Raw genomic sequence first — 25,546 nt, 5'->3', positions numbered from 1 at the left:
CACATTTTAATTTAGGAAGTTTCTTCTCTAGCAAATAGAAGCCATTTCTCGAATTGTCTTAATTTTATCAGAAAAAATAAGTTTAAGTTTTCTTTTCTCATCCTCAAGGAGATTCTTAGACGATTTAAATGACGTACATGGCCAACTCCATTCAACTTTCTGGCTTTCTCACTAATTTTTTGATAAGTAGATTGGGACATACCCGTAGTAGCTATTGTCCTTTCTCTGCAATATTCTTTCATATTTTTCAACAAAAGTAATGGAAAGTGTAAAATTTGCTAATATAAAACTTAAAACACCTCTTGATCGGCTTAGCTTTGCTATTAAAAAAGAGCTAAAACCAATTTTAAAAGGCCACTTAAATTGCCCAAGTAGTAGTCACTTGATTTTTCTTTGTTATTTCTTCAGCGTGTATCTTTTATTTCCGCTTGGAATATCTCACGATTAAATATATTTTGAACCTATAAATATCTTGGCTTCTTTTAGTTCATATTACAACCCTCATTTTTCGAAATATAACCGAGTTTTCTCAAAAACACTAATCGACAGATGTTTTATTCGTGCATTTTCTGTGTGGTTGTTGGGTATATAACTAAATATCTTTTTCATATTGAATTCTTTCAGAGAAACTACTGAAGACTAGTTGCTCTGCCATCTATTATAGGCGTTTTATTTGGAAAAAGGATGTTGCTGCCTATATATCTAGATAGTTTTAGTATTCATTAAATTAATATCCAGTAATTAGCTCTAACGATTGAACTGGTCTGACTTAGATGACTAATACCTGGCTTAACGGTGATTCTTGCAAAGGTTTAGTTTGGTTACTGCAGCGTGGTTGGTTAAGATTGTTTGGTTAGATCACATTACATAAAAAGCAACAAGGAGTTTCTAATGCATATTTATTAAATGAAGAGTCACTTAAAAAGAACAAATAATCGTTCTATTGCATCATTATTTATACAGTGAACTTTTAATTTCAATAATAAATTAAGAACTTATAATTAAAATACATTATTGTGAATTTATTTTTAAGAATGTATAGTCTTTTATAATGATTAAAATCTTATTTATTCAGTTCAGTCTTGACAGAAACATCCATCTTGTGAATTTTCCAAAATCCAATCTAAATACCTTGTGAGTCTGGTATAAACTCCTGGGTAACCGGGTCGGGCGCATCCATTTCCCCACGAAACAATTCCTGAAATATTAAAACATCATCGTCTGGGAATGAAATTATTGTCAAGTCCAATTTAAGAAATATTTATAAATGTATAACAATGATAAAATTTATTTACAATAATTAATGAAGATTTTCGGTGGCTTTAAATTGTATTAATTCTTGTCAAAACATGAAATTCATGGGATTCAAAATTCAATATTCAAAATCGATGTGAGATAGAATATTGATTATGGTTACTACAGGAATTAGATAAATTTTAATAGGCTAGGTCGTTATGAATATAGTTGATTCTTTATTGGCTCGAATATAAATGACAACACTAAACACTAACTGCTTGCTAATTATAATAATTATTCACTGATACTTAACTATTCATTAACTCAAATAATTTATCGGTTACTTCACACTATTTGTATCCGTTCACTATTACATTTACTGACTTCCTCATTGATAAACCAGCGAGTATTTATATAAAAAGAATTCCTCGATAATTCGGTTTTAGAAAGAGATTCTGCTAGAAATTGATTCTATGAAAACAATATAAGCAAATCACGGCTGTAAATGAGTCATAAAAAAATAATATCAAAGGTTTTCGGTTGTACTTAGCGCGTCCAGCAAATTTTTGATTTTATTGAAACAATCATAATATATCAAACGAAACCAAAAAGTTTTTAAAAGAAAATCCAAATTTATTAGTAAGGAGAAGGTAATTTCATAGTTATAATGAAGAAACAGTATTTATATTTATGCAGAGAACTAATTGCCAAGAAGTAAATCATATAAAGAACTTTCAATGATGCAACTTTCCAAAAAACTAATAATTGTAATGAGTTAACCAGAAAAACTTTAAAACAATAAACAAATTGAGAAAGAATGTAAACAGAAATTAACGAACTATAATGGTCTTACTACCAAATTCATAAACCTAAATAATCAGCGAGATCAATAATTATTGTATTAAGTCGAATTGAAAATCTTCCTTGTTTGTTGACTGAAATTTTCACAATATAAATGACGATAAATATTATGTTATAATGATATTTATATAACTATAACAATGATTATTACATCAAAGATTGCCAGCCACAAAATTATTTTTAAATTAGGTTTAAATATATTATCACACTTTTTAATAATGTCCACTTAAACATATGTATAACAAATTAAGAGAAAATCGCAAACTTTGTTGGAAATAATAACATACATTTTTAATAAAACTTTGGACAATCCTCATTTTTTCTTGACACTTAATTTGTTCGAGTGAGAGACAATAAATTTCAATCGACTAGTATAGGAAACCGTAAGTTACGAAAGATATGTACATTATCTTTCAACAATGAGATTAATTCGAACAAAGAGGTGAAAATAAAAATCTCTAGTCCAATATTTCACACAAAAAACCCACTGTACATGAGTTTTCATGAAAAATTATATATACCATGCTTTCTAAAACGAATCCTTCAATAATACTCTTGAAATTGATTTTGACATGAGGCAAAAACTTGTAATCTGAAAATAACTTCAACAATATTTACACTTTTTAACATGTATGAAATTAGTTACTTCTCAATTTTCCGAAAAATCAAAGATAAGACACGAACTGATGAGTTGATTATCCAAAATGAATGTCCCTCACTCACCAACATCAGTGTTATCTATGAATATCTTTAATAAAGCCAATGCTATAAAAATCAACGTCATTCGAATCGACCTAAAGTAATCTTACCTGAAATAAATTGTATCTATCTAAATAATCTATCAATTCACATATAATTATCACAGTTGCTAATGTGAAGTTATTGTCCTATATTTATTTTTACTCTGATATATTATTATTTTATGATACTGTCAGGTATATCAGTCATGTCAGTAGTTTACTTTTCAGTTTATTAAAGCCCTTAATCTTAAGGGTGTTCATTCAATTCAGTTGAATTGTGAAACAGACTTATCATATCTATATCAGATTAACTTTTATGTAAAAAGACACAACGTACCTATAAGTTCATATCTTGAGTCAGCTTTTTTTGTTATCAATGGGCCTCCACTGTCACCCTAAAAGTAAAAAGAAATTGAAAATACTAAATACATTCGAAAATATAGAGTTCACTGTTCCAAAAACCATTTTTATGCTGTTCCATCAATGTCTAAAAAGTATTATTGTCAATTTAGAATACAGTTAAGTTGTGAAGAACTCCTGAGATTAAGTATTGCCCATTATATATTTGAGGTATCTAGTTATTATCAATTTTACAAGGGAGTCCAGTTTCTTATTGAATTATATCCCCTACGAAAAACGTGATGTCATGGGCAAGCCAACATTTCGAATCATGGAATTTGAAATAATAGATTTGAATAGATATTTTTAAATTAGTAAGCATGTCTCCTATATCAGCAAATAATTTCAACTTTTTATTTCGCCATCAGACGCAAAAAAATTGAAAATTCACAATGCCCTACCCCCTAAAATATATGGTTTACCAAAACTCCACAAACCTGACATGTCCTTCGACCGATTGTTTCAAGTTTCAAGATTCAAACTTCTCTCCCCCATTATCTAATTATTTGGAAAATATTTAAAAAAAATTTTTATATCAAAACAAATACTTTATCAAAAACACATGGGATTTCAAAGAAAAAATTATTAAAAATATGAAAATTCCTATTGAGTATGTATTTATTTCGTTAGATGTGGTTTCTTTATATACAAATATTCCTATTACCATCGTAGAAAATGTATTAATGAAAAATGTGATAAAATTAAAGAAAATACAGAAAATAAAAGCTATAGAACTCACAATTACAACAACGTACTTCAAATATGAAAATGAAATATGCAAACAAATTGCTGGTTGTGCTATGGGGGCTTTCATTTCAAGTGTTATAGCACAGTTGGTAATGGAAGATCTTGAGGAAACGGTTCTTGATGTCGCATTATATAAAATTAACAATAACATAAGAACAAAATTGTATACGAATCCAACTTGGTCCTCAAGATATTCAAATTGCAATTCGTGTCATCCTATGTCACAAAAAAGATCAGTGATAATAAGTTTAGCTGATAGATCTATCCAACTATCAGATCCTTATTAGCTATTCAAAAAGCAAAAACTGCATTGAAAGAAAATAATTATCCAGATAAAATGATAAATAACATATTTAAGAAAACGATAAACAGATACTACAATCAATTTAAAAACAAAACTGAAACGAAACATCAAAACATAAAACATTTTCCATTACCATTTGTAGAAGGACTTTCCCAACAATTATCGAATTATTTCATTAAATATGATATTAGTATAAGTCATAAAGGACATACATTATTCAAATATTTCAATAAACTATCAAGTGCCTTGTACTAATTATGACGCTGTCTACATAGGGCAAACATCTCAGTATTTAGAAAATAGACTAAGAGGTCATCAATACGATAAAAAATAGAACTGCATTAACGAACCATGAAATATCAAAAAAACGGAAACGAGAATAAGAGAAAGCAATACTCGGCATACGGTAGATTTTGAAATAGTGGGTAGGTAGAATCTGAATCCTGAATTTCTATACAAAACTTTGCTATATGGGATAAATACAGAGTTTCTACTTTTTATCGTCATTGACTAATCAATTAATGTTCAACGGAGCTCCAGCTAAACTTAGTTTTATTGCTGTATTGGCAGACTCGGATTTCAACAAGTTAGAGATTACAATAGATACGGAAAAGTCAGTAAAATTCAAAATTTTTATAAACAAATGCATGTAGCATGTAGCTAATAAACAATAGATACGAGCTTGATCTTAGATTTATCTGGAAGGGAAATTTATTCTCTATAAAAAGACTTGAATGTTTTCTATCGTATCATTTAAAATGTTTTAACTTACAAGTCGCTAGAGCTACGTATTGTATGATATTAGAAAGTTTTGTGATAAGGAAAGATTACACTTTTTTATTCTTCAGAAAAAAAATAATTTTCAGATTTTAATTTTGCTATGAAAAATCATAATTAACAAATAAATAAATTTGAATAAATTATTTAAAATTTATATATTCTAACAGAATAAGTAGGGACATACCTGGCAGGAATCTTTTTGTCCAACTTTCGGATATCCAGCACACATCATATTATCCGATATCATGTTTGCAGAATAATTGGTCTTTCTACAGTCTTCGTTTGAAATCACTGGTACTTCGACTTTTTGAAGGATGCAGGTTGGCTTACCATCTTCTCTTAAAGTTCCCCAACCTGATGCTATTGCAATAGTACCAACATAATCATTATCTATAAAAATATATCTATAAGTTAGTTGAACAATAGTAGTAATTGTAAATGATAAACAAAACAAAACGTTTTCACACTATAAAATTAAAGACAATTTATTCAATCTACTTGAGCCATATCTTTACATTCTTACAACGAATTCGAACACAATTTTCTCTTCCGACTGTGTGAAGAAAAACTTGCCCTATAAGGCTACCGCATCTTTTATCATTTATCAATAATACAGAAAAAACTAACAAATTTTGTCAACTTCTAGAGAATTCAATAAATATTATTTTTCTAGTAGGAGTATCACGAATTTGGCGGTTTTTTTTATAAAAATAAGAACTTTTATGTTAGAGCGATATTAACTTGACGTAACTTTCTTGAAGCCATATACAAATTAGAACAAAAATGTTGATTTAATAAATAAAATATCACGAAATTTTTTTCGTGATAAGAGATACCACAATCGACGAGTACCATGACAGTTGCATTTTATTCTCAAAATTGAAACGAAAATTTCATCCGTTCTTAGAATACGATATGGTAACCTAAATATGTTCTCATTAAACTGGCACATCTAGAATCACGACGGATTGGTCATTACATACTTATCCTAAATTTGCCGAAGCAAATATTATAATCACTTTCTCACCTTTTTTCTTTGGTAAACAAATTGGTTTTATGAACTGTGTTATCGGTACTCTGTCATTCAATCTCAACAAAGCTATATCGTTGTCGAAATGAAGAAAACTGAAATCTCCAGCAATGGCTCGAAGAACAAATCTTGATTCGGGTTTCTTATTGTCATTACATCTATCGTGTTCACCGAAACTGACTTTTATCATGAACCACATAAACCTTAAAACAATGAAGGTGAGAAATATTATGGCAACGCATAAATGCAAATTGAAAAAAAATTTCATGTGTACCTTTTATTGAATGTTTTATTTAGATTCAATGAAATTTTCGGAGCTCATTTGGTCAGGCTCATGTTGAAATCTATTCAAAACATATAAATTATAAATAACTCTTTCAGCATTAGATGTGTGTTCTTGATTTTAGGTCTCTTCTGTTTCAAAATTAGTTTTCTTAAATATGATATTGACATTGATCAATAGATCATCAAGAATATCGAAATAACAATAAAATCAAACTAGAACTTTCGTTTAATAAGAACAATTGATTTTTCCTTAGTCCTTACTTCTCAAATATTAAATTTTTTGTAGTTTTATTAAAGCTACAAATTTTACTTGAATTATTCACATCTTTTTTATCATTTATATATTTTCCGTTGTTATGAATATGAACCATTTCTATAAATTTTCTTTTTCGTGTATTAGATTCCGTTCAAAGAATTTTTGAATCTTTATTATTGAATTTATGTTTTTTTCAGTGTTTTGATGACCTTTTAGTCTATTTTCTGAATATTGAGATGTCTGCTCTATGAAGACAGCGTCACAATTAGTACAACGCACTTAATATATAATATTACTTCTAGTCTCAATAGCTAAGTGTTTGTGTATAAGATGTGATCAGATAATTGTTTATTAGTACAATTTTTCTTTAAATGAAGTGGAATCAATTAATACAGATTTCATATTCTCATATAATTAAATTTAAACTTTTGACTGAGGTAGTGAAGAATAATGGTTGACGTTTGCTGTTACAAAGTTAAAAACGTCAAAATGCGTTAAGACCTGTTGGATAGTTCAAAATAAAAAGATGAAGCGTCAGTACACATGCAATCAGATTTAAAACAGTGGAAAAGAAATAACTCGTTCCGCTAGAAAACATACTTAAAATTTTTTCTTGCAACTTGAGATTTGCGTATAAAATCGCGATTGGATAATTATTCCCGCATTCTTGAATCGAATTCTAAAAGACGATTCTATTACCGTGATGCGAAAGAACTTTGATCGATGGTTTATAATGATTCTTTTGCGACAAGCAAGCTACATATTCTACATGTGATTTTATTCCATTTTATTTGAATCAACCTAATCCAAATTCCTAACGGTGCTAGGCTCCTTTGAAGATTTATAACTGCAACGAGCTGATTTGCAAAAATTTTACCAAATTGAATCAAGAACGCGGGCTTAAAGTCAACTAACAATTACAGGTACTAGCAAGGTACTAGCATACTTGGGAGAAACTTCTAATATGTAAACGTGTTGGTGGTTTTCACTAAATTCAGTTTTATTTTTTTGAAGTGATAATTATTTTCACCCTTATTCTTCATATTTGATTATTTCAATCCTTTTGTTTCTTCAAGATAGTCGAAATACTATTTATTTGATTTCTCTGGAAACCGTTTTCTCTCATTCCGCTCTGTATTCAATGCCATTTTGTATTTTAAACGGTTGTTGAATAACGGTACTGTTTGTTATTCAATATAGTGGACATTTAAACGGTAAACATATTTTCTTTGAAACGTACTTACACATCTGTGGTATTCGTGAATTGTTTACACCATTATTTTTACAAAAAAAAAAAAAGATTTCTTCTGTATATTCATAATGCGATTCGTTGCTATATAATTACGATACAAATTTAAGTGTAGTACGATCCACTTTAATTTCCATAATTACAGATTTTAACAAATATAAAAAAGCTGCTGGATATAACCAGTTATGGTGATCATTCATAGGAATGAAGTCATATTAGTTTCAATACATCGTCTTAGACATATTTTATATCAGAGAGATTTTAATTGTTATAAAAATTTAGATCTCGATGAATTGATAATATTCACAAAAGAATCAATAATGAAATTGAATTTTCAATTGATAGTAGAAAATATTTGGGTTATTTAACAAGACTATTATATAATCTATAATAATTTACCCCTTCACACAATGAGCTGCCGTTAAAACGTATCTGTCGTTGATAAGCATCCCACCACAGTAGAATCTATTGAAATATGATAATCTTGCCATCCAGGGAAACTCATTTTCATTGGTTGGTCTTCCGCCAACTATCCGACTATCTTCATTTTTTTCTCCACAAGCTAGAAAAAATTTGGTGTGGAATTGTAAATATTCAAAACTACGATAAACAAAAATTTGAGAAGTTATACATTGATTTCACAAATCTTATTTTTTAACACAATCAGTTATCGTTATCAAATAACTTCTTGAATTCCTTAAAATCATACATGAATGAAATATTGTTTCATGATTTCATCTTCATTATGAGGAACGATATAAATACAGTTTGTTATTCCTTTTCACTACTGGCATAACATAATGTTTGAACAGTTCTAAGTATATAGATATATCACATCTATTGACTATACTATTACAGTTTGAACTTAAGTATACTCACTACATTGACATGGGGATGAAGGCGTATCATGTCTAGGAGGTGGCCGATTTAAGGCATTTCCAAAAGTGGAGCTGAATAATTTTGAAAACGGATTTGTATTTGACGCTACCTAAAAAAAAATATCATGTTATTGTTGAGATTTTTAATTATTGGGAAACTTCGTTAAAACAGAGTACTCTCATCTCATTATATAATAATTAGTGCAGCTCATTTTTGGATTTTGGTATATGTCTATTTTCAATGCAGACACTAAAATTATTTTGAAGAATATAACACATTTCCACACACACAGACATATTTATCTGTACAATGCATTTCTTGATTAGGTAACCTCTGCCACGTGGAAGCAGTAGTACCTAGAGCAGCCATGGGACGCACTCTCATCGTATTATCCACCTTGTAGGCCGCGTGTATACGGTCGGTATAATCCCCAAGACTAATACCATATAGGAGGATAGAAACAGTTGTGAGAAACTGATGCTAAGGAAAAACTACGCTTTTCGCAGAGGTTGCTTCACCCTCGAAGTCATTCATCTCATCGTCAATACCGCCAAGAAAGCGATCTCGGGGTTACACGAAACAAAGAAATGATAATTAATTTTTAGTGTGCTACGTTTGATGTGAAGAGCACCCTTGCCATACCGAGATAGGACTGTATTAGGAAGCCTCTGCATCAGATAAAAGTTACCTATTTCAATAATATAACTTTCTTGTGCGACACGGAAGATGGTACATCTACTTCTGTGGAGTATCATGTACGAGGACAAGCTGAAACTGATATTAGCTAAAGATATAAACTTTATAACATTAACAGACAATTGGCCAGTGCTGATTGTGGCGAAGCACCTGAAAGCGATCAATTTCACTTTTGATATGGTACCCGAGATCTGTCGGTCGATATACGCAACCGGCATGTAACTAGTAGAGCTCAATACACAAAAACAAACCCTAAAGATAATGTAGCTGCATTTAAATGTTCTCTTTTAAAATATACATAATAGACATAAAGTTTATGGCTGATGTATAGTGGAAATAACTTGAATTTGAGATATTTTCCGTGTTTTAATAATTATTCGGGCAGGGAATAGAAATGATTCTTTTAATAAATGAGAAATCAGCATTCTGACCTTAAGCTAATTCATTTTCAAGTAGAAAATTAAAATATAATTTATAAGCAAACTCAAACTGTGAATATATATCGAAAAAAAACATACAATAATATTTTTACCAATCAATCGTATCAATCACGTTACGCTCTACATTCTTCGATGTACTATCATAAAATAATAAGAACTTACACGTCCAGTTTGTTGTTCTGCAACAGTCACCCAACAACACAAAACCAAGACACTGATAACTCTCACATAGTTACCCATGACTTCTAATGTGCCTCGCGATCTATCTTCGAATAATAATTTATATATCGTGAATGACTGCTCTTCAACTGTTTCACCCAGAAGACCGGACGTAAGTTGCCGCGGGTACCTACTTCTTTAAAACACATGGATAGTACAATAGAATTAGAAACATCAATTTTACTTAATTTTCATATTTCGCTGAACATTAAGTCAAAAAGTGAAATTTGTCAGGCATTGAGCTGAAATACTACAAACTTTCAATACGATCATGAAAGAAATACATTTTTATAATGCTACTAGCTTTTACCCGCGGCTTCGTTCGCATCGAATCAATCAAATAAGTATCAGAAATAATTATAATAGAAAAGAACGAACTCTGTAGCTATATTAGAATCTGAGATATAGATCTTTGAATGTAGAAGAATTGCCAAAAACCTACAAAAATCCATAACTCCACATTGAATGTCCGCGCCTAGCTCCTTTCCAACTCAACCGATTTAAGTGTTCAAAAACTCAAAAAAAAAGGTATTTCAGCGAGTGTTCTCAAACTAAAACGAACTCTGTAGTTATATTAGAACCTGAGATATAGATCTTTGAATGTAGAAAAATTTCCAAAAACCTACAAAAATCCATAACTCCACATTGAATGTCCGCGCCTAGCTCCTTTCCAACTCAACCGATTTAAGTGTTCAAAAACTCAAAAGAAAAAAGGTGTTTCAGCGAGTGCTCTCAAACTAAAACGAACTCTGTAGTTATATTAGAACCTGAGATATAGATCTTTGAATGTAGAAAAATTTCCAAAAATCCATAACTCCACATTAAATGTCCGCGCCTAGCTCCTTTCCAACTCAACCGATTTAAGTGTTCAAAAACTAAAAAGAAAGAAGGTGTTTCAGCGAGTGTTCTTACATCAAAACGAACTCTGTAGCTATATTAAAACCTGAGATATAGATCTTTGAATGTAGAAGAATTGCCAAAAACCTACAAAAATCCATAACTCCACATTGAATGTTCGCGCCTAGCTCCTCTCCAACTCAACCGATTTAAGTGTTCAAAAACTCAAAAGAAAGAAGGTGTTTCAGCAATTGTTCTTAAATCAAAACGAAGCAAATCGGTTGGATAGAACGCCTGAACGGACTCGGAATAGAAATTATCAATTGTGTAATGTAGAGTACCCATTTGCCCAAAAATATTTGGGTATTTGGGTGTAGAATCCGATTTATTTTATTTAAAATTATCATTTATGAATCTCTTGTACCTTTCACACTTATTTCAATTGTTCGAATAATTCTACTGGATTATTTATGGTCCGGTATATCTTTGTTAGTTAAGCAAGTTTATTCTTCTTCATTTGTTTTCAAGGCTTGCTGGCTTTTTGGAATTTTGTAGTCAACGTAGGCGAAGTAGCACCTACTGGTTTAATGTCGGCACGTATAAGTGAAAATTTGAGGGAAAGTGGTCTTCAAGCTTCTATATGTAAAAATATCAGTTGATGGGTGTATTTAGTGTGTCAAGTTGAAGCAATAATTATTCTACACCGTTATTGTTGGTCATGTTTGCAATGGAGAATGAAATACATAATAATCGAAAATATTATTTAAATTGAAGTTTATTTCGATTCATTTTTTATTTAGAATTATAAGAAATTGTGAGAATTGTATGACACATTACATATACAAATACCATTAAGAAAAATAAGATTTATATGATGTATTAAGATTCAGAGAAATTGATTGGAATTCTGTCTCTTATTCAAAAACTACGTATGAATGGACCTTATGATAAAAAATTTCTCAAGAAAACATCAGAACACTCATTATAAATTAGAAGAAATTGAGCTAGTCGTAGTAGCTAATAGGTAAATTAAAGTAATGATGGAAAATCTGAAAGTTCTGAATGTGAAAAAATAATTTACGTATAAAAAATAACCAAGAAGTATATTTGGATGTCAATTGAACATAGAGTACACATTTTAGATAAATAATTTTGCATAATTTCATATATAAATGTACCATAAAAAGTGATTAGTGACTAGTGAATCGTTTCAAACTATAAGAAGCTGGTAAAAACTATTAATAGGTAACTAACAAAAATATCAATCAATTATTGATTTAATAATTACGAGAAACATATCAACAAATAAAAAAATAAATTCAAAAAATTCTATTAGTAATTCTACATGAAATGAAATTAAACTAAACTCTGATATGTGGCCTAAAAATATATCTAATTCATACATAATAAATGACATAGAAGTATTAATATAAGGTAATAATTACGCGCGTTAATATAAAAATAATAATGAATAATCCCATATACAGAATCTTCTATTACACATTAATCAAATCAAATGAAAGATTGTCACAAACCACGAAAGTATTTTAATAACTCCGATATTCTTTTTATATTTGTGGAGAATTAATTCATACATCTTACCGTCAACATATCACGTCATTTCAAGTTCCAAGTTCCAAGGGCACAATCTTGGCCCAGGCTTGGCCCAACTAAGTAGAACTCTGGCCCAAGCTTGTAAGCCAGGCTTGGCCCAGTCTTGGTGAAACTCTGGAGTGATAACTGGGCCAATCTTGGTCACCAAGACAAGTGTTTGATATTTTTGTTTGACTCAAACAAGATGCATTACTGTATTACTACCAATTTAAAACACTCTATCAAGTAATCAAACTTGTCTTTGGCTTACAGACTCACACAACATAGTGCCAAAGACTCCAAATCGATCAGAAAAACGGGATTTTAATTCAGAACTTGTTCTCCCTTATTGATACAAAGTGATTTAAATCTGTCTGAAAAACAGGCTGAGCTTTTGAGGCATATTTTGAACGACTGGAATTTACTATCTCCTGATACGAAAACTTTTTTTATTTCCGACACTGTGGCGTTAAAGTAGACGTTATAGTCTATTCTGATAATTTCCTTCGGTGTGGTTGCTCATGGTTGTAATAAGAAAGACGTACGAAAATATGAGACTTTGTTTTGGAAAAATGTAATAATAGTAAGGCTAGGAAAATTTTTGACAATTTAGCAGTCATTGCACTTTTGATTGGACTACAGCGGTAACACAAACTTTTTCTATCTAAATTACTATACATATAAAGTGTGACCCAACCGTAAATCACTTATTCTTGGCCATAAAAATGTTGAAAATGATCTTGTAGTGAGCCCTGGAGACATTCTTTCGCAATGGTTGCTTATAAAGCTCAGCCAGACAAAAATTTTTGTAAAAGTTATACCTTAAGATGACAAAGGATTAGATTATCTGAAAGAGAAATTCCCCAAACCCAGAGAGGCAAAAATTACAGCTCTGGGGTATAATATGTCCTTAAAAATACATATGTTGGACTCTCATCTGGATTTTTTTTGACAAATTTCAGTACTGTGAGTAACGAACAAGGCGAGAGATTCCATCAGGATATTTTTAAATAAAAAAGATTTATCAAGGGAAATGGAGGCCAGAGATTCTGACATTTATCTGATTTTAATACAGGATTTATTTGGTTTTCATTGTTGTATCATTATTTGTTTGAAATTTTAATAAGATGGGACTGTTGAATTTCAATCATAAACCTATTAAATAATACACAACATATTAATACATATATTAGATTTTATTCATTACTAGATTTTATCTAGTTGAATTTTGCAATCCCTACTATTTTGCAAATCTTATTCCCTTCGTGGAAATAAATGTCACGTCCGCACAAAAAGTCTTGTATTCCACTTTTTCTATTACTGGAACCAGGTATCTTATTCTTTTGACGCACTATGGTAGGATGCATTATCCATCACAATATTCATCACTGTGTGCATTTTAGTGCAAAAAATAAAGTAAAACAATTACAAATATTATTTTGATTATCTGAAAAATGGTATTCTCATTCATTTTCACATACCAAATTGATTACCCAAACAATATTCTAGTGTTCATACAAATTAAGAGTTCAATAACCCAATTGAAATTTTTATTATGTTTGATATTGTGGCTAAGGACAGGTTTAACCAATTTGCATTTTATTATTGTGAGCTTAAGATTCTTGTTTGGAATTTTTTTCAAATGTATTGTTCTCATATCGTTCGATCAGAAATGAGGTACGCAATTTATTCAATGAAAATGCAAGAAATCTATAGGAAGGATACAATTCATCTGGTTTTCGATTAATCAAACAAAGAGGACCATCAGTTGTGTATGATGTGCAATCGAATAAAAAATAGAATAGCAGAGCAAAATAGATCAAATAACATAGTCTTCAAACGGCAAGTCTACTTCCTACATTCCAAGATTCACATTATTGTTTTGACGATGTATTTACAAGAAAATATTGAACAACGTTCTCAATTTGTTCGGTACATATACTCTTCGGAAATGTGTTTCAACTTAATATAAAATTAATCAATTTTTTACAAATAAATAAGGTTTATTTTTAATTATGTACAAAAACAACTGTCTTCCAAAACTCGATGCAGCCAATTAACGTATTTGAATGCTCTTGTATATACTCCTGGATATCCCGGTCTACCGCATCCCACTCCCCAGGACACGATACCTGAAAATAAAAAAGAAATTAACGAATATAGTACACTAAACGAACGTTTTTCATCAAATGCACATAAAGATGATGAAGATATTTACCAATGACAGTTATATTTCTATGCAAAATCTTTGCAGATCATATCAAGGCGTTGCTGTAGAAATAGAGATTTAAAAATCATCAATTTATATTAAGCTCGAACACTTGGTATGTTTATAAAAGACCACTAAATATTACTTCTCTTGAAGTTGAGATATTTGATTATTACTCCCCTAATTTCTTTAAAGACCGATACTTTGGTTACTAGAAGATATATATTAGTAAACGAACGAAAGAATTCTAAGCTTAATAACTCATTTCACAGGACACATTGCAAAATTTGAAGATAATTTGTTTCTTTTGGCACAAGGGTGTGCACTTTTTGAGAGTAATGCTGCTATTAAATCAAAAGTTCAGTTACTGATATGCATAGTTAACTGATTTTTCTCTACTTATAGTTATGTATAACTATAGGACTTTTCGGAAACAACAATATATATAAAAATTTCTAGTTTCTTTAATTTGATAACATAAATTCAATTATAAAGATTCAAAAATCTTGGAATCGGAATCGAATACACGAAAAAGAGAATTTTTAGAAATGGTTTACATTCATAAGAACGAAAAAGCTATGAATGATAAAAAAGACCTAAATAATTCAAGTAAAATTTCTAAATCTATTTTGTAAATTCTAATAAAACTACAAATAATTTAATTGATTACTGCTAATATTTGAGATGTAATGATTAGGAAAAATTAATATTTCTTATTAGAGCAAAGTTCTAGTTTAAGTATATGTTTCTAAATCTTCTTGATTTTAGGTGTTTTCTGTTTCAAAATTAATTTTTTTAATAATCTTTGAAACAGATTACATAAGTCTTTATCAAAATATGATATTGACACTGACAACTTGCTGATTTGCGATTTTATTAAACCTTCATCAGGAATATAAAAACAATCAAAATAGAAATTTGTTTCGATAAGAAAAATTAATTTTTCCTTTGTTCTTACATCTCAAATATGTAGCAGTAATCAATTAAATTATTTGTAGTTTTGATAGAACTTACAAAATAGAGCTAATGTCATATTCATTAGTATAAGTCATAAAGGACATAAACATTTTCCAAATAATTCACTAAACTAAAATGTAAAACATGTATATGTATATTTTTCTTCACTTGAATTTATTTGTGAACATGGATTTATATTGTTATTATTGTGTAATTTATTTTTGCGTTGTCATTGATTCGATTAATTTGATTTTCTGGATATTGATTATTTTTGAGTTTTTTATTACTTCAGGGTGATATTATGCAGAAGATAATTTCAATGATCTATCTGTTGATCCTATTATGACGATGTTTTTTTGTGATTTGGGATGGCATGAATTATAATTAAGATATCTTCCAGACCATGTTTCTTTTGTATAATATTCAGTTTTTATTATTGATTTTAATGTCTCTAAATAATTCACTTTTTCATTTTTTTCAATTTCTAAAGGGAATTAGAGACTTGGTTTGAATTTATTAAGTTATTAAGAAATGTATTTCATTTGTTACTAGTAATTACCGCTAAACACGGTCGTCAACGTATCTTTCAAAAATCACTACATCAATATCCATATCATTCAGTATCTTCCCTTCTACATATTCCATAATAATTTACGCCAGACTTGAGGAAATTGGAGGTCTCATTATACATCCGATTAGTTGTTGGGAAAACTTGTCCTTATATTGGAAATAATTATTAGTTTGAATAAGCATAATATACCTTACAAATTCGTCATAGCTGAGTGATGCATGTTGTTTGATTGAATTCCATCTATTTTTCCATACGTGTGTTATGAGTTATGAGATCATTACGAATATTTGTGTACATTGAGACAACGTCTAGAGATATGATTTCGTAATTGTCAGGAATATGTACGGAATCTAAGAACTGCTTTTATGTGAAAAAGATTTTTGGCTATTTTTGATAATTTGTAGAAAGGTGACTGGGTATATGACACTATTGGACCCATTGGTACATTCGGTTTGTGTAATTTTGGTAGACCATATTGGTTTGGTGGTGAAGCATTATGTGTTTGTAATTTTTTGTAATTTGACGATTGCATTTTATAAATTCTTTAGTTTTTTTCAGTTCTTTTTGGATTTGTTTTTGAATTTTATTAAATTTTTGATTTTTATTATGACGGCATTTTATTTTATGATTAGTGATCGCATTTACTACTCCAGCTCAGAAATTGTCTTTCATTTGATCTGGTTTATTTATAATAGCAGCTTCTTAATTATAATTCATGCCATCCCACATAAAAAACAGCTTCATTATAGGATTATTAGATAGAGCATTGAAATTAACTTCTCAAGAATATCATCTCAAAGTGATAAAATAATTCAAAAATTATCAATATCCAGAAAATTTAATTAATAGAATCATCCGACAACGCACATATAAATTACACAATAGGATCTATATAAATTCAACTACACAAATAAATTCAAGTAAAGAAAAAGATACATATATAGCACTACCCTATGCAAATGAACTACCAGAAAAAGTGAAATACATTTTATCGAAAAATAACAATATAAATCATAAATCACATAACACATTATCACCACAGTAAAAAACAAAACTGAAGACACTAAGAAATCAAATATTATATATTCCATATCATATCGAATTGTCCTGAAAATTATATAGGAATGACTACATAATACTAGGAGAACAAAACAAATCGTCACAAAAGCACCAAAAATGCTCAAGACAAGAACTACCAAATATTATAAATCAAAGAAATGATATATAACATGAATGATCTGTGAATGATAAACAAGATGTAAGAAACCTGAACCAAATTTATATATAATATCGTTTTATTGAAATTTCGAGGTAAATACATTGATTCTAATACTATGTTTTTAATAATGTTTTTAAGATATCTACTAATATATTTTTATCTATTCTACAAATACTTCAATTATTATATATTAATTATTCTTCTGAAAGTAGTTTATTATTGGGAATGTGACAAGGAAACACCAAAGTGGACTAACTTTAATATATTTTCCGAGCTTTCGAATACTTATGTATTCATCGTCTGGGATTGAAATTATAGTCAAATACAATATAAGTAATATGTATAAATATATAGCAATAATAAAATTTTACTTACAAAAATTATTTAAGATTGCCGGTGATTTTTGATATTATTAAAGCTTGTAAAAATTTTCAAACTCATAGAATTCAAAATTCAATATTCGTTGATAGAAATATTGATTCTGGTTACTAGAGGAATTTTCATTAATTTTTGATTGGTTAGGTTATGAATGACATATAGTTATCGTTTGTGCGAACGTTACTTACCAAAAGATTGAAAAATTGAAATGCAAAACAAACTATCTTCTATGAGACTTTTTCAATTGGTACAAATGATGAGTATATGAAGATGCAAGAAGATTAATGTACCTCAGTGAAAAATATATTGATTAATGCTCATCATTGTTTCCATTCGTCTTTGGTCTACAAAGTTTCATAGGGAATTTCAATAGTTATAAGCTTACAATAATTACTCACCTGCAATTTCGTACTTATCTCCGTCATGGATTAGAAGTGGGCCACCACTATCACCCTGGCAAGAATCTTGTGTTCCTTTTCCTGCACATAACATGTAACTCGTTATTCTAGATGCTCTATATTTCATAGCTTTACATTGATCTTGAGTGAGTATTGGAACATCAACTTCCTGAATAATATTTGGTAACATTCCACCTTCTGATGTCCGACCCCATCCAATGACTGTGCCTATTCTACCGGCAGGCTCACGAGCTGTAATAATTAGGAGTATTGCTGAATTAATTAATAAATATTAATTTCAGAAACCCTCTTATCATTGTCAGAAAACTCAATCTTATGTCATTAGTGTAGTGATACTCAATTTTTCATAATACAGCAAATGAAAGGAATGAACCATTATATTTGCGTTATTTGATGATAACACTGACATTTTCCCTCATTGATGTATGAAGAATTTTTATGGACTTAACTTTCCAATATACCCTATATCAAAAAATCGGATCATATTCCAACTGTTTTCCATCAACCCATCATTGAAGCATATCAATTTTGAGCTGGGTTTGACACTTTGTAGGACAAAAACCTTTAAAGTGACTGATATTTAACATTTCCGTCAGAGCATTATCATTTTGAAAATGGTTCTTCTGAACTGTTTGAATTTTATATTTAATTATAAAATTTAATACAAATTTTGATACAGTTGGTTGTATTTGGGGATGTATTTTCTGAAATTTGAATATGTCCAATTTCAGGATACGCCCGAATAAATTGTTATAAATAACAATGACTCTTAATGGGTTAGATAATGGATGACATTGAGATTTTATAGCTAAGCAGTATCTCCCAACCTTTTTTGTGCCCTCGTCCTACCCAGGCTCTACTAAAATTCTCATGTCCCTCAATATAACAAAGACATAAGTTGAGTAAATTCTCAAATTATACTGAAAAGCTAAAATTCAAATTTGAATTGATTTAATACAGATTTTGTCTATAACAAATTAATATTTCAAATGCAGTGGGATCCTTACGCTTGTTGCTTGGTGCTTAGAGATTATATGATAGGTTCCGATTTGGTTAGCTTTAATCTAAAGTCTCTCCGTTCTGTTATATCCAGACGATTTTTTTACCAGTAAATCATTTACGGCACTAAATCCACATTCAGCTGAATTTGAAGTTGGAAACGGTAACAATAGTTTTCTGAGTTTTGATATATCAGAAAAATCCTCTAGCATTAGCTGCAGCATCCCTGCGAGCTTCTTCAATTACTAAGTATTATCGGGGGACTACATATTGCAGAAGTTTGTTATTCCTCATGATCTGTACATATATAGGTCCTCTAATGGTATAGCAAAAATTAAAGTTTCGTGAACCGACTTACCGTTACAGAACAACTACATTCCAAGCAACTCATGGTTTTATCTTGTTATATGGATAACCTCTCTTTTGGATCATAATATATGTAATAAATAATAATCATTCATTAAATTGAACATTACTTTTAGGTAAACAAATCGGCCTGATCTGCTTGGTGAACTGGACTGGTCTCCTCAGTTTTAAAAGAGCTATGTCATGATTGAATGTATCACTGTCGAAACTTTTGTGCCTAATAATGGCGGCGACAGCTCTCATCATCGCTGGAACTTCTGCAGTTGTGGATACGTCGTGGTCTCCCAGAACAACTCTTATTTTGGACTTTTTCAACCTAAAACAAGTAAAAAATTACGTAAGACTGGGAAAATGGGGGATATTACTGAGGAGTCCGGAAAGTGGAAATATCTTTTGAGTTAAAATTCTAGGAAATCAAATCGTATCATCGGTAGAATAGATCATTTTCAAGTACGTTTAATGACAATTGTCAAAATTCATGCAATTGATATGTACGAAAAATAAAAAGGACAAAACATTTTATTCAATGATATTTGAACTTACTTCCTCATGCAATGGGCAGCTGTTAAAACGTATTCTTCTGTTAATAAGGAACCTCCACAATGATAATGCCCGTCATATACAATCCTTGCTATCCATGGATAACGATTGACTCCCGTTGGACGGCCTCCGACAATTCTGTTTTCTTGATTAGAAACACCACATTCTAAAAGTAAGTTTTTTGTGTACATAATTTCAATTATTATATATTTAATGTGATGTATATCATGGATTCCTTGACACAATTTCCTTTCAGCTCATGATGGATTTTGTGGAATTCTAATACAAATTGTGGTTGGTGGAGAAAGATTAGTCCAAATGATTGAATAATTATTTATTACATCGATTGGATCAGAAAGATAGTTCACAAATATGGAAAAGTTTTAAGCGAAAAATTCTAGATTGGATCTGAGTCGAAATAATTATTATTCGCATCCATTTCTGATTTTATCATACCGTCGAATTGGGCTAAAACGGATATCTGAAGCACTAAATATTTCATATGATCGCGCTCATCAAATAGTTTACGTCAATTTGGACATGAACGTTGAATTTTGACCAAAACCAGGCAAGGATAGAAGCATCGCGTTCGATCTGTTCTCGATTTGAAAATGATGTAGACATCTTAATAAACCGAGTTGTTACTATGGATGAGACTTGGGTACATTTCTACGATCCAGAAACAAAGCAACAATCGATAGAATGGCGACACTCTGGTTCTCCAAGACCTAAGAAATTCCATGTTCAAAAATCTGCTGCAGAAGTTCTTGCTTAAGTATTTTGAGATTGCCATGGAGTAGTCATGATTAATTTTTTGGATAAGGGTAGAACAATAACTGGAGATTACTATTCAACATTACTGACCACTCTACGGGAAGAAATTAAAGAGAAAAGTCGCGGAAAGCCATGCAAAAGTGTTGTGTTTTTGCAGGTTAACGCCCCTGCACACAAATCATCTCTTTCATCGACTGAAAAAAAGTTGAAAAGGTCGTGAATTTTCTTCCAACGAGGAGATTATAAAAGCTGTGGAGGTCTAGTTTGCAGAGCAAGAAGAAATATTTTTTTTGAAAGGTCTAGAGACGTTGCAGGTTCGCTGAAATAAATGTATCGTAGATAGTATTACTTAGGTATATATAATTTATGTTCTGCAATAAAATATTTTGACATTGAAATTTTGTTTGATTCTATAGTAGACTTAGAATTTCTCAATATATCCTCGTAACTATTTTTGTATGATTTTGAATAATTCCTACATTTAACGTTCAATTTGAAAGTTCGATTAATATTTAATCACTTACCACAAGAACAATTTCTAGATTTTATTTCGGTGCTTCCACTATCATCATCGACATCGTAACCACCTCCTCCTTCAACACCTCCGCCAAAAAGTCCCGTTAATGTCAAGATTTGATTGAATAAGAATCTGCCCGTTTTTGAACGTGTACTGTTTACCAAATCGCTCTAAAATAATAATTTGCAAGATAAAAACTATCGTGGATCGTATTCACATACAAAGCTATCGTTAATATTAATAATAGATATTGAAGTTGTATTCTGAAGTCTTTGCCGGCTATATTATGAGTAGTTTTTTTTAGGGAACGTGGCAAATAAACGTCAAAGTGGACTAACTTTAATATATTTTCGGAGATTTCGAATACTTATGTATTCATTATCTGGGACTGAAATTATGGTCAAATACAATATAAGAAATATATATAAATGTATCTTCATCTTCATCTTCATCATCATCTTCATGTTACAAATAACGATACTTTTGAATATCACGCGAGCCTGTTTCCGAATTTCTAAAATACGATTGAAGCCCGCCTTTTAGCTTTTTTGTGCAATGTATTTGAAAATTCTTTATCAAGAACAGAAAAATATGAGGCTCTTATAAAAATACTCACATTATTTGGAGATATTCTTTGTCCCCATACAACTTCTAAAATTATCACAACAAAAGTACACAATTTCACGAATAACATATTCGAAAAATGTTTCGAAAAAGTCACTACATCAATAAAACGCTGTCGAATTTTCAACTCATTAAATTTTGCATTGGGAATTAACAAAATTCTAATACGTTACGTTTGAAAGTGAAAACATAAAACAATCCGATACTTCTAGTAAAGTAGTAGCAAGTGACAGTGAGTACTTTCACTATCTTACTTAAACTGGATCTGAGAAATTCCGTCACCATAAATTTCTGAAGAAAGTTTGTTAATTAAGTTGAATAAATGCAAGATTTGAAAGAAATAATAAAAAAGAAATGAAAACATCACAATGCTACCAAGAGGATAAACTGAAAGTAGAAATCAGATAAGTGGAGTACCATGATGTTTCCAATACTCGTACCCGAAATAATTTTTTTGTGTCTTTAATTACGTGCTTTAGATTATAAAAGATGTTTGCCAACTTGATGAGGAGAATAAATGTGATGAAAGTGTCGCTAATTTAATGGAGAAGAGATCTTCTCTTCGAAATAATAGTATAATATATTACTAGAATTACATAGTGCTTGTTACGTTTTTCAACTGCGTTGTACTCCGATAAATATATATTTTGTTCATATTTCATATATTCATGAAAATATTGCCAAGAAATCATATAAGTGTGTTACAATAAGTGTTCCAGTTCTTGCTTTAATTAACAATTCAATAATAAATACTCATAATTAAACATCGAGCTATTTAACTATCAGATCCTGAATTTAGATTTATAGCTAATATAAAAGCAAAAGCTACAAATAGCCACAGAACCGAACCTTAACATCAAAATGATGAACATATTTCCTTACATACGAATAAATATTACCGAACAAATCATGAAGAAATACGAAAAATATCACAAAAACCGAAGAATTGAAATTGACAATTTGCATAATCGTATTAATCAAAACAATACAATCACCAACAATATGGATACCACAATGAAAACAGAAATATTATATTTATAAATATGAATCCCCTCAAAAAATAACTATGATTTAAATTATTACATGATTATGATGATTACGTGATTACATCAAAATTGGTATGATAGAATTATAAATTTGAATCAAATTGCTTAACTCTTTCCCATCATTAACAACTTTCCTGTTCCTATGCTTTTGAACTATTTCTAAATATTCTCTTTTCTTTGTATTTGCTGTTTCAAGCATACTTAAATCTCCATAATTGGATGTATGTTTTTTTGATCGTGGTTTGTTAATGGTTTTCTATTGTTTATCGTATTGACGACAATTCATTGTATTTTCTTAATACTGATATGTGTATCCTATATAAACAGCGTTAAATTTGGATAAAGTCGGACAAAGGTCGAAACTGCTTTTGAATTGGAAGAGACGATTTAGTAAGAATGTATATAGACTTTCACGACAAAAGGAACTTAGTTATTGCATTGGAGTCTCAATAAGTGCGTAACCCTTTGGTACACTCAAAATTACTATTGATCATTATTGTTTTTCAAACGAAAAGATTCCATAAATTGACCTCATAATATAATCAAAAAGATTCAACAAACTATTGACTCAATGGATGAGTGCAGTTTCTTTTTCTCTTATCGAGAACTTTATTCATAAGCGGGAGTTAAAAAATTCCAAACAATAAAATAATTGAAAACAAGAAATTCAGTCCTACCTTTGGGTAGGGCTCTAGTTTAGTTCTTGTTGTCCAGGGTATTATTCAGAATAGGTTTAAATCAAAAGAACAATGGAAAAAAATAGTTTATTCACACATCTAAGTTTCAGATTCAACCAACCAACCGTTTTAATGTCATCCATGTAACTGACTTTTGCATGTTTTTATTATATGAACCCTATTATCGATATTGCAGGTTGACACAATCGCTACCTTGGAAACTTACTTGAATTAGCTATAATAGAGATTGAGAGGAAACGAAAAACTATAACTAAGTGAAAAATAAATAAAACTAGCAAATATATCTTCCTTAAATCATGGCCGTCCTGCCTAATTCCGACTCGAAATAGCTCTACTCCAACCAAGGCTTTATAAAGCCTGCTGTAGTTGACTTGTAAATTGGATCTTCATGGAGTCCTATTATCACTATATAATATCTCTAGTTATCTCTACCTTTGTACATTTCATAAGTTCCTAAATATTATCATAATCTTCCCAGGTCTCATTTGATAACAATTCCTGTATTATATTATCTCCTTTATTCCTCATATTTCTCCGTACTAATACTCAAAATTGTGTCAATTCAATTTTTCAATGTTCAATCTTGATATCCATTTTCGGAAAAAAACCTAACCTAACCTAACGCATCTTTCAGTTTTTGTTCAAACTTATCTCGGTTCACTGAATCACTACCCATTTTCTAATCACTTATGATCACGACTCGCAGAAAAAGTGGGGCAGAGCTGAAAGCGATTTACGATGGAAAGAAAACGCGACAGACTTTCTCTTATCGTAGCTGTCAACCGAAAGACTGCTAGTTATCGATAATTTTCTCATCCCCTGGCATTCTGTCAACTCCCTAGGCAGTCGGAAGACTGCCGGCTTTCGATAGATCGTCCTTCAACTTGCCGGCAGTCTGTCGACTGCCTGGACGAAACCAGGCAGTTGGAAGACAGGTGATTTCGATGATACATTCTTCCATCTGCCGTCTGCAGAATGTCGGATTCTGCCAACTGCCTACGACATATCCAATCTTTAATATTATATTTACTTTGTAAGTCCTTCAACTTATTATTTTTCCCTTGAATTGGCCGACCGTGGGTGAGAAACCTGTGGCTTTCCTTTATTTTATAGATGTTGTGAAATATTTTGCAACAACGGTATTGAATGGATTTTATTTTCCCACTCTATATTCTAAGCTTGTTCTGTTTTGTGATATGCAACAGCCAAGTATCCTTAGGATTTTTAACAATCTATGGAGCTTATATCCACTAGTTGTTAGTCTATATGATATTTTTTAGTTTCCCAGATGCCTGCAAATCCAATCCAAATTGTGATGGTATAATTTTTCAGTTGGTAGCTATAGCTAATACTAGAATAAGGTGATCAATTACAATAAATCGGCTTCTGGACGTAAAAAAAATCTATACAGCACGTTAATAAGAGAAAGTCTTTTATTACAAGTTGCTAATATCAATAAAAAACAAAAATGAATGTGTATGTGAAAATTCACTTCATTTGCATACAGAACGCATAATATGAAACAAAGTTAGACTATAGTGGTAACGTGAAAAGTAACTTAGTATATAGAGCTGCAGAAATAAAATAGAAAAGGTATAAGGAACTAAAATAACTAAGAAGCAACAAAGGTGGACAGGAGCCTATATTCTAAAACAGGAGAATCGAGTAAAAGATTTGG

At 30.4% G+C, this 25,546-nt stretch overlaps 1 protein-coding gene across 1 annotated transcript; it reads right to left on the bottom strand.

Moving 5' to 3' along the window:
* Positions 1–882: 882 nt before the first annotated feature.
* On the bottom strand, positions 883–22,194 carry LOC130447853 (transmembrane protease serine 9-like). Its single transcript, XM_056784890.1, has 14 exons — positions 22,117–22,194; positions 21,508–21,670; positions 20,213–20,375; positions 19,775–19,985; positions 18,284–18,527; positions 14,573–14,683; positions 12,575–12,746; positions 9,055–9,202; positions 8,767–8,875; positions 8,287–8,449; positions 6,095–6,300; positions 5,252–5,457; positions 3,175–3,232; positions 883–1,198 (listed from the first exon to the last, which is right to left on the bottom strand). Exons 1-14 carry the CDS (start codon positions 22,192–22,194, stop codon positions 1,077–1,079), a joined length of 2,154 nt encoding a protein of 717 aa, XP_056640868.1. The 3' UTR covers positions 883–1,076.
* Positions 22,195–25,546: the final 3,352 nt, after the last annotated feature.

This window comes from Diorhabda sublineata, chromosome 8 (genome assembly GCF_026230105.1).
Source record: "Diorhabda sublineata isolate icDioSubl1.1 chromosome 8, icDioSubl1.1, whole genome shotgun sequence".
In the NCBI taxonomy this organism is placed as follows: Eukaryota; Metazoa; Arthropoda; class Insecta; order Coleoptera; family Chrysomelidae; genus Diorhabda; species Diorhabda sublineata.
This window is presented reverse-complemented; position numbering and strand designations above follow the sequence as displayed.

Bases quoted from the DNA above. Each gene is read 5' to 3' on its own strand.
- LOC130447853 (XM_056784890.1), bottom strand. From the start codon at position 22,194: ATGTTATTCGTGAAATTGTGTACTTTTGTTGTGATAATTTTAGAAGTT. The intron at 19,986-20,212 runs GTAAGTTCAAAT...TACTTGTTTTAG, and splicing joins GCTGCCCATTGCATGAGGAA to GTTGAAAAAGTCCAAAATAA. The intron at 9,203-12,574 runs GTGATATGTTGA...ATATGGTATTAG, and splicing joins AACTTGGAACTTGAAATGAC to TCTTGGGGATTATACCGACC.